The sequence below is a fragment of the Apis cerana genome, linkage group LG9 (assembly GCF_029169275.1).
Source record: "Apis cerana isolate GH-2021 linkage group LG9, AcerK_1.0, whole genome shotgun sequence".
Lineage (NCBI taxonomy): Eukaryota > Metazoa > Arthropoda > Insecta > Hymenoptera > Apidae > Apis > Apis cerana.
This window is the reverse complement of record NC_083860.1, coordinates 8,323,775-8,338,259: the sequence shown is the minus strand read 5'-3', so window position 1 is coordinate 8,338,259 and position 14,485 is coordinate 8,323,775. Positions and strand designations below refer to the sequence as shown.

At 40.4% G+C, this 14,485-nt stretch overlaps 2 protein-coding genes and 1 long non-coding RNA gene across 4 annotated transcripts; 2 read left to right on the top strand and 1 right to left on the bottom strand.

The window, feature by feature from the left end:
- The first annotated feature begins 1,260 nt into the window (after positions 1-1,260).
- Positions 1,261-4,756, top strand: LOC133666646 (uncharacterized). 2 transcript variants are annotated; one of them, XM_062079090.1, is made up of 8 exons: positions 1,261-2,068; positions 2,231-2,401; positions 2,474-2,645; positions 2,807-3,250; positions 3,323-3,516; positions 3,583-3,770; positions 3,917-3,988; positions 4,356-4,756. In XM_062079090.1, the coding sequence occupies exons 1-8, from the start codon at positions 1,633-1,635 to the stop codon at positions 4,491-4,493; spliced, it is 1,815 nt and encodes a 604-aa protein (XP_061935074.1). In that variant the 5' UTR covers positions 1,261-1,632; the 3' UTR covers positions 4,494-4,756. The 2 variants fall into 2 exon arrangements, with proteins under 2 accessions (XP_061935074.1, XP_061935073.1); XM_062079089.1 differs by having other exon boundaries at positions 2,807-3,516.
- On the top strand, positions 4,554-14,091 carry LOC108003723 (hydrocephalus-inducing protein-like). The gene is made up of 23 exons (XM_062079091.1): positions 4,554-4,611; positions 4,679-5,534; positions 5,853-5,973; positions 6,044-6,154; positions 6,391-6,633; positions 7,263-7,486; positions 7,604-7,724; positions 7,826-7,962; positions 8,055-8,294; positions 8,369-8,666; positions 8,807-9,067; positions 9,129-9,453; positions 9,526-9,813; positions 9,938-10,182; positions 10,411-10,692; positions 10,819-11,089; positions 11,282-11,504; positions 11,644-11,871; positions 12,113-12,417; positions 12,619-12,778; positions 12,880-13,075; positions 13,251-13,729; positions 13,854-14,091. Exons 1-23 carry the CDS (start codon positions 4,554-4,556, stop codon positions 14,089-14,091), a joined length of 5,910 nt encoding a protein of 1,969 aa, XP_061935075.1.
- LOC133666647 (uncharacterized) lies at positions 12,287-12,690 on the bottom strand. The gene is made up of 3 exons (XR_009831052.1): positions 12,673-12,690; positions 12,443-12,562; positions 12,287-12,376 (listed from the first exon to the last, which is right to left on the bottom strand). It is a non-coding gene; the product is annotated as an uncharacterized LOC133666647 (long non-coding RNA).
- Positions 14,092-14,485: the final 394 nt, after the last annotated feature.

The following is a 14,485-nucleotide window of genomic DNA, read 5'->3' as shown; positions in this document are numbered from 1 at the left end:
AGTGACCTATATAAATTCCTGGAAATGCGTACAGGAGTACTAGAAGCGAGAAAAAACTGCTGACTCAGCTGTGTGTAGCTCATGAGAACGTGAGCAGTTTTTTCTCCATTGGCAAAAAAAGTCTTGTTCCTCGGTATTTGTGAGAACCATTGGCGTAATTGACCGAATATTCCTCATTTTCTCGTAACATTAAACATCAGCGTAATCATCGTATCGTAATTTTCTTTTTTATCTTAAATTCAATTTTATCTCCGCTTCTTATTTCATTTTATTTTACTTCTTTTTTTTTTTTAATTCATTCTGTATATATTATAATAAGAATTCAAGAAATTATATCACGTAATATTCAACAACAAAGCGCTTTATGAATTTAATTTCGCCGGAATGCTTTCGAGAAAATTGCTTTCCATTCTATTGTTTCGCATCAGAATTGTAAAACTTAAAACAAGTGGCTAAGAATTTTTTTACCTTTTGAAACGTGCAATGCTTGTGCGAAATTTTTTTTATCTCAAAATCCAAAAGGGACACGCTATTCCATAAATTCATAAGTCGAACGCTATTGTTTTCTTTCGAAAAGATCGACTGTCATTCTTATCCTTATACTTTCTTTAAAATTCAATTTCAAAATAATTTCTATTCAAAATAGCCAAGCGAAGTATTTTGGATCCAGCTCACTTCAACGTTCTACGATCCAACGTTTACACTGTCAATTTAATTTCAATTAAATTGCGTTTAATATCTTTGCATATTTTCTTTTCGTCAAACTCACTTCACTCCAGACCTTAAATGTTTTTCCAGGGGATTAATCGACTGCAAATGGGAGGCAAGATTAGTGGGCGCACCTCGGAAGAAGCGGAAGGAATATTATCCATTTTACGTGGACTACGACTCGAATCGCAGTCCACCGGGCCATTTTGAAGTCGTTCGCGTGTATTTCAAGCCTCGAAAGACGGTAGGAATAAAAAGAAAGAAGAAAACGATGTGCAATTTTTTTTGGCAAGGAATCCCCTTTTCATCAAAAAAAATTCATCGTTCCACAGTGCTACATAGAAACGAAATTGAACATAATCGTGGACATGAGCCTCGAAATGCCCGTCATCTCGCTGACCGGACGTGGAATCGAAAAGAGTTTAAATATAATCAAATCCGAAATACAATTCAACCCAGTTATTCCGTTTACGGTAATCCAAGAGATCGATTTCACGATTGAAAATACGTGCCATTATCCCGTGGAGTTCTTTTGGCATCATTTGGACGAGTAAGAACGAGTAAAAAGTCTGATCATCGTCGTATTATTTATTGTATCGTACAAAATGAAAATTCTCGAATAAGTTTACAAAAAAAAAAAATTGAGTCACAGGGCACACGAGTATTTCTACACGGCACTGAAACTCTTTCTCACTGCATGACCGATCGAAAACTCGGCTACCGCGGTTGCCTGCGTACAGGCGTTTTCAGATACCAAATTACTTATAATTTGAAAAATAAACGAAGCGACCAGGCTCTAATACACTTTGCTCCCCTTTCCCTTTCCCCCCATCTTGGTATCCTTATTTATTAATAAACAACGAATTATCCAGAAATTTTCAGTTGGAGGAAGACATAAAGAAAACTCTGTTGCACTATTACAATATGAAGGAAATACTGCTGCCTCTAAAGAAGCCTGGCGATCCGATGATACCATGGCAGTTGATGAAATTTTACAAAGAGATATTGAACGAAATGGCCCAGTCGTTAATTACGGACAAGATGGAGGAAGAGGATCGATTTGGCGAGGAATTTTTCGCGTTCGAGAGCGTCGAGAAGGACACGATGAAGAAGAGCGAGAAGAGAGGGTACAAGTTAAAGAAGAGAAAGAAACGGAGGACGAATCAGTCCGTGCAGAGTAAGAAAACGAGTGTTCGTGGATCTAGTCGTCGTCGAAAGAAGAACGAGATTGCCAGCGATTTGTCCACCACGGATTCCGAAAGGAGAAACTGTCCTACCTTTTCAATTTTTGATGAAACTCTGCTGAGCGATATTCCCCTACCCACGACCGATCCCGAGGAAATTCAACGTCTTCTCTTCTGTAAATTTTTATATTATTCCTCCTCCTCCTCCTCCTCCTCCTTTTCTTCTTCTTCTTCTTCCTCGCAATTTTCTTAAATTTTTCGTTAGCCGGGTTTATAAATAAGTCTCCAGCCGCGTGCAAGTTTCAGTAGGTGATAACGAGAATGTCCCCCGTTTCAAGGTTACATCGACAATCTCCATAAGAATCCAGATTTACGGTCGAAAATGAAAGATCCGGTGAAAGAACTTTTCGAGAGCGTGGAGAAAAAATCGGAAATCGATATTCCAGATTTGGAAAAGAGATTGCCCGAGAAGAAAGTGTGCATCGTTTTCCATGGAGCACCTTTTACGGGTATTTAATGAACGTTAATTTTTCTTTACTTACATTCCTATATTCTCGATAATCAAATTTATATCGCTTCAGAGTATCAAGAGACTGCGTGCAGAAGCGCCAAAGTCTTGGGAATTCCTGTTCTCGATATCGATAAAGGGATCACCGAAATAATCGCGTTCAACAAGAGCACGTGCGCGATTCAGCTTCGACAGATCATCGACGACGTCCATCAAAAATACATCGAGGCTTTCGAGAAATGGAAGTACGATCCAGACAGAATTAATCGTTATTAATCTCGAAATTCAAAAACGATCATGAATCGTCGTCGATCGAAACGGATAACGCGAAATATTCTTATCTCGTCCCTTTTCTCCCTTTCGTCCCTTGGAACGTGGAATATAAGCTACTATATGTTTATTTTAGGCAACACTTGGAGCAGGAAAGCACCGAGGTCGAATCAGAGTCGAGCAAAAAGGCGTCGACCAAAGAAACTTCGAGTAGAAAAAAGATTTCTCGGAAAGAGAAAGCATCGAAAAATTCACCGAAGAAGAACATGTCGTCTCCTATATCCACTAAGAAAGTCGATACTGAAGTGTCGGTACTGCAAGAGGCGATCATTCGGATTCTCCCGGATCCTGACCCCATGACGGAATTTTCTAAAATTCCACCCAGCGAGAAATTGGAGTTGCTCGACCCTTTGACCAGATACGAGTACAAGATTCAAACTATTTTGTTGCTCGAGAAGATCCTCGATCTTCGTGAATCGCCCAAAGTGAAAGGGAAGAGTCCGAGGAAAAAGGAGGAAACCGTTTCTTTCTCGTTCCGCGACATTGATCCCGAATTAATAGCTGAAGTTCTTCAACAGAGGTTCTTTATTATGATTTTTAAGAGGGGGAAATTGGAAGAATTATTAAACATTCGAGATGAAACGATTCGCAGATTGTCTTCGGAGGATTTCAAGCGAGGTTTCGTCGTGCAAAGTTTGAAGAGCAATTTCTTCCAAAATAACATATTGGACGCTTTGCTCGCTGTATTACGGATCATCGGTTACATCGAATACTTCCTGTTCGTCACGTTTCTTAACTCGATGTCTTGCTACGACAACAAAGTCGAGCAACGTACGAAAGAAATCGGTACGTCGTGTGCGTTCATTTCTACTCGACGATCGGGCATTTCTTGCAATTTCGCCTCCTTTCCAGAGAAAGAAATGCCCGATCCGAAGCAAAGGATACGAGAAATCGACGAGATGTCGGCATCCGAGTACGATCAACTTTCCAACGAGGATAAGAAGATGTATATAAATACCATTCTACCCCGTAAAAGGGAGGAAGCGGCTCGCAGGCGAACTCGATTTATGGAACGAATGATAGAACGTACAAAGAGGAAGGTTCTTAATTTTGTTCATCCCTTAAAAGAAAGAAAAACTAAAGAGAATAGATTCAAAATCGATTACATTGCGATAGGATAATTTTAGAATTTTTTTTCGTGGAAATTGGAAAATTTACGATTTCCTTTTTTTTTTTCTATTTTCAGGAAGTTTCGAAAATAAAGATATCCAAACGGGTATCGAAACGAAGCACGAAACCGTTGAAGACAATAAGGGAAGTAAGTAAAACCTCGAAGATAACCTCCAGCAAGCAAGAGACGAGTAAAGTAACGAGAAGTAGAGACAGTTCGAAACGAAGTAATTAATAGAACCTGAACGGAACGGCGCGAATGTACGTCGTGAATTACGTTCTCGCTATGTTTATTCCCCGTAGGGAAAGAAGAAATCGTAATCTTGCCCGAAATTAAAGAAGTAATGATGGCCATGGATAAATATTATTCCGAACTTTCGTTGATTGAAAATGTTCTTCATAATTGGGACCCTATAAAAAAGACGATAGTTGTTATATTTTTATCCATACCTTAATTTCGTATCCTTCGCCGCTAGCTCGTTTCGACGGTTCACGATTTACTATCCCCTGTTTAGGAAGCATCCCCTACAACCAAGTCCAAAGTGCCACGAAGCGCTAGATCCAGAGACGTGGGTGCTTCCGACACGGGGATCCGAGAGGTAACAGATTCCAATATTTTGCAACAATTATCGTGCAAAAATACATCTATATAGGTGCCCCTCAATAATTTCCACATATGGTACGTGAAATCCAACGATCCTTGGGAGAGGACGATGTACGACGTGGTCGTTTCTCAAATGGGCGAAAATACCTCGGCAAAGCTTGCCATTCGTAAGTTGAGTCAACCATTCGAACCCCGTTGCGACGCGTGAAATTAACGTATGTTGGATCAACGTAGCTGTCGAGGTGGCACCCGAGCCGGATCTTCGACCGAAAATATATTCCATTATCAGATGGACGTGTATCGAGAAACGAGTGAAAAAAGTTTCAAACAGTACGAAAAAAAAGTTTCTCCCTAGATATTTATTCTGGAACCATACGAAACCATTGTTAACAATAACCGCGAATTCATCGTTATTTATTATAACAGTAGTTTACAATCTGGTTTCCCTAACACCGACCATGGAAGTTTCCTGCACCTTCGAGTCGAACAACACGAGCGAGTTGAGCGTGCAGGAGGGGAACGTTAAGAAAAATCGAAGGAGGAGGAAGAATCCGTCGAACAGGGAGATGGAGGTGCAAAAATCAACGAGCAAGGAGAATCAATCTCTGGCGATCGAGAGCAAGGACGTGAATTCGTGCTTGGCGCCGGAAACGATGGTGGAAGAGCCGTTGAAACCAAGATGGATATTGCTGCCGGGCGAAAGTCAGAGGTACAAGATCCGATTTCAACCGGAAGAGACAGGCCGTTACGAGGAAACGTACGCCGTGACCATAGCGGAGGGAAACTGCATCACTTACGACATAAACGTTGTCGGTGTCGCGGACGTGCCGAGGCTCGACATGAATCCTGATACCATCTTCGCGAAAGTAATTAAACGATATCGAGTATATAAACCGTATATAAACATGTTAGGTAACCTTTTTCGTTCCATGTTTTTTTCTACTATTATTCTTTCTAAATCTGATATCACGCGATATAATGTTTTCCAGACCATGGCCACTAAATTGCACGCGACAGACAATTCCATATACTTTTACGACACGGAGACCTATGACTTCGGATCCCAGCTGATTTTCCATCAAGACCAAAAGTTTGTTATCACCTTCCTCCTTTTTTTTATCATCTTTTAATAATCATAAATGATTCTCACAAGGAGTATTATTCGTAGTAATTATCGGTTTACTTTTTCTTCTAAGAAATCAATGTTTCTACGTTTATATATATATATGTGGACTGGATAATTATCCAGTTTCGCAATTCGAGCTAAATAAATCGGAACAAGTTGTTGGCGGAACGAACCGATTCCGCCCCAATTTCCATTCAAAGGAATTTGAAATCGAAGGGAATGGAACGTTCCACTCCAAGTTCGCGAATCCGTTGAAACTTGTATCGCCTTACCTATTCCCAGGCCGCATTATCGAAAAGCTTGGCTCAAGTTCTGCAACATTTCCGAAGTGCCGGTGGAAGTTTTCTTCTCCCTTTCCGAAAACGAGTGTTTTTCCATCGAACCACAGATGCTTTATATCGACGTACGTTGACCCGTTTGATCATCTCACCCCTCCTCCTCCCTCGTTTAATTGATCGAATTAATTCACGCAGCAAGGCGATTGCGCGACATTGATCGTGACATCCGTCGCGACCAGACTCGGGATCGTCAAAACGAAGCTGTTACTGTGCATCACGAACAACCCGAAAGTGGAGATCCTCATGGTAATTACGGATATCTTGAAATTTCCACGGGATCCAATGTTAAAACCCTTTGAAAATTAAATCCTCGAACATTTGGATTCTATACATAGATACGAATCCATCGCCTAGAATTGCAATGCAGAATATTTATATAAATATATGAATCCAAATCGAAATCTCGAATCCAAAGTTTGGCCGACGATGATTTTTTTATTTTATCCTTTCACGCCCCGCGTTGGAATCACGGGAAAATTCAGCTTCAAAACGAGGGCACCAAGTTGGACATCGAGCTGGACGGGAAAAATATGTTCTTCGGTCGCACGCTACTCTATCGAACGGAATACAGAACGTTAACGATTATAAACAATACTCCGGTCTCGTTCTTCTGGTTCTTGGAGCTCGAGGAATCCGACAATTCTCAAATATCGTTCGTACCTCACGAGGGGATGATCGATGCCCACGGCAAACGGGAAGTGGAATTCCAGTACAACGCTAACCAGGTAACGCGCCTCCCTTTCCAACTTTGTTAACCAAAAGGGCAGACGTTGAGCGATCTTTTCGTTTCGAAAATGCAGTCGTAACTGCAACGTTGCTTTTAGGAGAAAAATAATTCTCATTCGTACGCTGTATGTTATTTACTTTTCCATGAACATGTTTATTTAATCGAACAAGATTTAATCAAAAACCCTTTGCGCTCGACGAATTTTTCAGTCGGGCGAATTTGCGCATATCTTAAAATCATTAAATTTCTTCACAAGTCCATTCCGAATGAATAAAATCGATCTCGTTTCCCGATAATTCGAAATCAATTTCTTCGCTCGAATTTTATTTTCGAAATTTCTTTTTAAGGCTTCTACGAAACTGTATGTAATCACGATCGTCGAATCTGAACCAACGTTCGAGACACAGTTGCCAATTATCTCCATTTTAAATTATTTTCTAATAAAAAAATAAAGAGCCAAAGAAATCCTGTTCAATGCCGTTCCCACTAAATTAATCAGGGACAACGAGATCTAGCACAAATAAAGAAATTGAGAGTCGCCTCTCGAGCGCAAAGGGTCTTTTTTCTGAAAGGGCGGAACTCTTGCACTCGTAACAATCTTACGGAACGACGAGAAATTTTCTACAGATCGGCATGGTCGACAAGAAAGTAGTAAAGTTCAACGCGTTCCTCGCCAAAGAAGATTCGGATGCCATTTTTACGGAAATTATCCTAGTGTCGGGCGAGACTTACGACGTTACGGTGGACATCAACGACGCGAATCCTATCGATTTCAAAAATATAAAAGCGGAATTCCCCGCGAAAGCTACGTTCAGCATGAGAAATCGCGGCAACTATGAGGTGAAATACGTGTAAGATTAATTATAATAATACCGTGTTTCTCTCTCCTCTATCCGTACACCATCTCGAACAAAGCAAAGTGGCTCGTGTATAGAATAACACAGAACAACATGTTCTTTCGCGTATAGAATAACGTTGCAAGAGAAAGAGAAGCTGAACGAATTAAATCTGCCTCAAAACTTCAAGAAGAAGATGCAAGTCGAGCCGTGCAGCGGAACCATTTTGCCTCATACGGAGAAAATCGTAGAGGTTTGTGGTTTTTCTTTTCTCTTCTCTTCAGATAGAGATAAAAAAAAAAGCCACGCTGAAGTTGAATTTTATTAGCCAGACCCGTTCGTTTCGTTTTACAGCTGACATTACATCCGATGATGGAGTTGAATCTTAAGGAAGTTCCGATATTAATATGCAATTTGATCGACATGCAAAAGAAACTTACGATAATCGCCGAGATCCCTTTGAAAGTTTCCCTCGTTTCGTTTTACACGAGGTATAAGGAATATTGTCTCGAGAATTTTCACTCGTTTAACTTCTCCTCCTCGCGTTAATAAAAGTGGAGATTTATTCAATTTCCCTGGATAGATTTCGCATCCACCCGTTCCCAGTGGTGAACTTTGGAACAATGGCCATATGCACGGAGAAAACGATGTACATTAACATCGAGAACACGGGGAAATTTCCATTGCATTACTTCCTTCGATTGATGGAACATCCATCCATGGTGTACATGACGAAATTGTGGCCAACGGAGGTCGAAAAGAAAAAACCGATTATACCCGAGGCGCTAACGAAGAAGATGAAGAAAGGCGTAAAAAATGATAAGTACGCTTCTTTCTTTCCTTTTTATTAATATTTATCACATATATATATATATATATTTATTATACCGTGTACAGATCCTTGGAACCGGAAAAAATAATATTGGGACCGATGACGATAACGAAGCTGGAGGGTAATGTGGACGTTGGACAAATGGACAGTGTCGCCATTAATTGTTATCCGGAATTCGTTGGCTCCCAGGAGGAGCAGATCGTACTTGTCGTCCCCGATACCATACCCCAAGACAAAGACGGGAAGATAATCACTTTATCGGTGACCTCGTCCATCCCTTGCATCGATTTTCAAAACTTCGACGCGATGTTTCACGAAAACTACGTGGTCGAAAGAATTCAAGACTTCGATTGTTTCAACGATGTTCGTATCGAATATACACGTATTCCCCTTATTAACCGTTCGAGAAAACGGAACTCGTATTACACGGAATTTGTTGCGCAAATTGATCCAACTATCGACGATGCGCAGATTCGAATCTCTCCTCTCTATTTTCCCTGTAGATCGGGCCGCACACCGTATTTGTCCGCCAAGAGAGGTGTCTCTACTTCCGGTACATCAGCGTGCAGAGTACTCACGTAGCTTGTTTCAAATTGTTCAATTACGGCATAGTCCCCGTGAACATAAGTATCGAACTCATAGAAGACTCACTGTTACCCGATAAGACAAAGTTCAACGTGTTCATCATAGACCCGATGTACGAACAGATCCTTCCCATGAACCACAAAGTGTTCACCGTGTCCTTCACTCCGAGCACCATAGAGGTGAACACGTTTATATAAATAACTATATATATATATATAAATCGACGAATGTTTTACGCAGACGTTTCGCGCGCAATTTCACGCAAGAGTTGTTTTGCCCTCGCATCTGGAAGCGGACGAGCTGATGGTGAAATTGATAGGGGAATCTTGCGTGCCGGAAGTGGAGATCATGGAGCCGATCCATGCAACGCGGGAAACACCTTGCTTGAACTTTCCACGCACGTTGATCGACGAAGGCACTTGCAAGTATTTCTCATTGAAGAACATCGGATTCATCAAGGCGAAAGTGATCGTTGAAATAGTGGAGGATCCCAACAACGTGTTCACTTTCTTCCCTTGCCCGGACACGCAGCATTTGTTGCAAATTTTGGAAGAGTATTGCAACGGTTGTTTAATCGTTTATTTGTTCATCTCGACTGATCAAGGATATATTTATACATATTTTGGATTTTTTACAGAGCCGTACGATCGATGCACCGTGGTACGGTTGGGGACCAGAGACATGGCACGTTTTAAAGTAACGTTTGCGCCCGAAAAAATTGGAAAGTTCTACGGGAAAATTCGTTTGCACGTGATCGATAATCCTTACGAGAATCTAACGATCAATTTGGAGGGGGATTGTTACGTGGAGGCGATCGTGTTGGAAGGTTTACCCCTCGATGACAATAAAGTTAGAATGTCGAATGTGGGCAATCGAGAAAATTACAGGCGGAAATTAACCTCCAGGCAGGCCTCCTTGTTGTCAGGTAACAGAAACGAAAAGAAAAATCTGATCCGATTAAAATTTGGGAAATTTATTTCCAAATCGATTTAATTTTATTACAGTTAATTACGATAAAATTGTAAAGATAAAATACATACGTTTCACAGAGTCGAACAATCAGGTGTACTTGCCCTATCTCACCTATATTCTCGACTACGGGCTTTGTTTCGTTAGCAAAATGTATAAAAAAACATTTAAGATCATCAACAAAACAACGGACCGATGGTTCCGTTTCCAATGGGGTTTGCATAACCACGTTGTGTTCGAGCCATCTACTGGACATATAAAGTATCTCACGTTCAAAGAGATCATCGTTACTTTCTTGGCAACGGAGCCGAAAACTCACCAGAACGTACGTTCCTCCTCGAATGAAACCTGTTGTCACTGAATCGTGAACGAAATATAATCTCAAAACATTTCACCCATCCTATCATTATTTTTCTCAAAAATTTGATATTAAGTTGTGTCAGTAATCGCAATTTCAATCTCTCTCTCTCTCTCTCTAAATAATATATATTAATAAACGATAAAATTAATTCTTTGTTTCAAGTTAATAATCTTCAGATTATTACTACTTCAGACTTCTATCGAGTGTTCGATATGCGAAATATTGGTAGAGAATCCGGATGATGAAATTGCATGGGACGACAGACAAACGGAAGTGCAATGGAAGAAATATCACGACGCATCGACGAATGACGATTTGTTGAAGAAGATCGTGGAACCGACCGTGGAGTCGATTCACAACATCGTCCCTGGAACGACGAAAATTCTCCAACTCCTGTTAAACGTCATCGTCGCATATTCGGAATACTCGTGCATCGTTGAAGAAATATTTTTCAAAGATACCTTGATGTATCAGGTTATTAATATTATTCATAGAATTAATATTCGATTCGTAGTACATATTACTCGTTTAATAAGTTTCTATCGGGAAAGAAAGCGAAAGGAGAGAGAATAATCGTTACGAAATAATTTTTCATCGCAGACCAGGGAGTATACGTTCACCTTAACGAATCCAGGTGTCGTGAACACGATATACATATGGAAGATAAACATGGACGAGCAGTATCCGAAGAGATACCTAGGAGAGAATTCAAACGTGAATTCGAGGCAGAAAATGTCGGAATCCTCGAGTCACTTTTCGAAATCGTTCAGGGGAACATTGTCCGCGATGAGTCAAAGAAACTATTACGAGGACGACGTGAGCGCGGACGATTCAAAGTATTTTTCACAACAATGCACCTCCTTCATCACTGGTAATTACACAAGAGAAGGGGATCTCGAGTTTTTCGTATTTGCAATTATCAAAAAACTATCTATTATCAAAAAACTATCATCCACCTTCCAATTTTTCGTTTAACTTGTATTTGGATATATCTATAAGAGGAATGACGAAAATATGACGAAACAAGGGAACAAATCTAAGGTAAAATTATTCATAATTACAGACAGCGTGGATATGAAAGGGCTGAGCACGACCAGGCCGTCGGATCTGTTCAGCAGCACCGCCGGATTGTCGGGAAGAACCACCGACAGTTGGCTGGAAGGCGACGATTTGCCGTTCGCAATCCACCCTGAGATGGGGACGATACCGCCCGGAAAATCCGAGGAATGTACATTAAAATTCTCCCCCAAGGATGTATTTTATTACAAGGCATACCTTACGTGCAAGTACGGATTCGATGGAGCGTGTACATAATATACGTGTATACATATATACATATAGAATGGAGAGAAATCATTTTTATCGATGCGAATAAAAAAAAAAAAATAAAAATACATATGTCAGAAAAATATTGTGAAAATACAGGATAGAGAATCTGAATCCGCATCTGCCGATCTTGATGATACCAGTCATGGCAAGAAGTTTGTTGCCGTACTGTCACTTCGACGTGCAGGAGAGCGACTATGTATCGAGCGGGAGGCGCGATGCACACCTACCCGGTCCCGTGGGATACGAAATAGACGATCCAGATCTATGGCGGAACATCAGGGTAATCGAATTTAACGTGATCGGCATTGGCGAAACCCACGTGAGGTAAGTGGAATCGTGATGAAAACTTCGTTGCGGCAACTACGAACGACACGATTCAGACCAGGGACCAATTAGACTCGAGTTAAATATAATAAAATTAGAAAAGCTTCATTATTAGATAATGAATTCTATCCGAAATAAATGTAAAATCCGTCGATAACTTTCTTGTTGTTCGGGTGAGAGAAAAAAAAAGATCGGAATTATCATAATCGAAATAATTGAATTAAAATCGAATCGATTTCAGAAAATTCCACTTGGTCAACCCTACCGTGGACGATTACCATTTCTCGTGGAAGAATCGAACCTTTCTTAGCGGGATCGAGATATCGAATTTCCACTGCACGGTGACCGAGGGGATCGCCGAACGCGGGAAACGTACCGACATGTCTTTCACGTTTTTGGCAAACGATGTCGGAGTCTTCGAATCGTTCTGGCTCTTCTCCATCGAGAGATACAATCTGGAATGCCTTTTTCTGGTCGTCGGCATCGTGACCGAACCGTCGGTGTACTGTATGATGGCACACGTGAAACTGAAGCCAACGATCTTGGGTTCGACTCTCGAATCGTTCCTTACCAATCTGCTTTCTTCCTTCTCCTCCCTCCCCCTCCTCTTCTCTCCCATTTCATCCGAGACTGAGGCATACAGGTCGAGATAGAGTCGTTTATTTTTCTGCTTTACTCTACACCCGCTTTCCTATTTCTGTAAAAGGAAGAGCACGGTGCGGTGAAAAAATATTAATTCGTTCGCAGGATTCAACGTGAGAGAATCGATAAAATTTCTCAACAACGAGAATTTCCACATACCATTCAGAGTGTTGGAAGAATCCCTTTATTCGGAGGGTAAATTTCAAAAGCTCAACATCACCCCAATGACAGGAACCTTCGTGTCGAAGTGCGAACAGCATCTCTGGTGATTGTCGTATCCGCCCCTCCCCCACCCCTTAATCGAACCGACTTCGGGAGAAATCCGCGGACGGGATGGCACGAATGAAACTCGTTTTTTACTCACAGGATCGAGTACTATCCAACCCGGGTCGGTGAATTCAAATTTTACATTCAGTGCGCCGTGAACCTGATGAAAAAACCGATTACCATATTAGTGAACGCCTCCGTTTACGATATAACGCTCTCGGTTTCCTATTGCTTACCAAACGGCGAAATCATGACAGCTATTAAGAATAAGGAGAACATTATCGATTTTGGCAAGGTGAAAATTATCTCTAATCGATTTAAAATAAAATCTAATTCTCTTACGAGTTGCTCTTACGAGAGTTTTATTTTTCACCGGTGGATATCGTCTGAAAATAATTTTTATTTCGAATACAACGTTCAAGAAAAAAAAATGAAAAGATAAAATTAATAGAAAGTAATTCTGTTCGAAGATAATACCCGAGATACCGATCACCGTCAAATTCGACATAAAGAATACCTGCAAAGTGGCGTTCTATTACTGTTGGGAGCTCGGCATCACGCCAGAAATTATGTTCAGAAATTCATACACCATAACGATATCTCAGAAACAAGGTCATCTAATCAGCGAGAATCAATGTAACTGTTACTTGACTTTGACAACATTTCAGAAAATTCACATAAAAGATCATTGCGTTTTGCTGAAAGTACGTCACATGGTTGTGAGACTCGTAAAAAAAAAAAAAAATGTCAAGAATAATTTTTTTTTTAAATTTCTCCAGATTTCCAACGGTCCCTCTTACAAATTTATACTGAAAGCGTTCTCCAAGAAGCCTGCTATCGAATTCAGTTTCAATCGTTACGATTTTGGGTATTGCTACGTTCACGAGAGCGAATTAGTTTCATACAAGACGGAGCTTACCGTGACAAACACCGAAGACACATCATACGTGTGGGTTTCTCTGTAAAAAAAAAATTCTAATTTAGCTTTACAATTGTTTAACAAATGCGCTGCATTCCGGAAAAAAATTTTTGAAACGAAAACTTTGATCATTGTTGCAATTAACGTAACGTAGACTCGAATGCAAGTACGAGAACAAACCCCACCTCTCCATCGATTTGAATTTCATGTCCGAAGCGTTGGCCCCCCACTCTAAGATCGTCATACCGATCACTTTTCAACCGTTTAAGGAGATAAAGTACCACGAATGTTTGGTGTTTGTGATCAACTCGCGTCACGAGAGGAGAATAACGATTACAGGCGAGGGGATCCCTTATAAAGTAAATTATTCCCGAATGAAAACTTTCGTGTAGAGATAAGGCGAATCTGTGTTCTCCATCGGGGTGGAGGCCGCAAAGGAAACGTGACAAATCAAGTTTCTCGATGAAACGAAAGATTAATTGAAACGAAAGTTGAGAAATAAAACTTAATCGTTTCTAAGATTTACATTTCTCTATCCTGAAATGAAATGAAATAGATCTGACCTAGTAACGCGGATCGATAAATTTGATTTTTAATTTTTTTATTATCCAACCAGAATTATCTCCGATTGTTAAGTCGACTAAGATAATCAAGCAACTAAAATACGAATCCAATGGACCGCAAAGATTAATAAAATTCTTCTATCGAGAAACTTGATTTTCTATTTCGAAAAAACGAAACACGACGCTATTTTTGATCTACGGTATTGCCAATTTCTAGATCTAT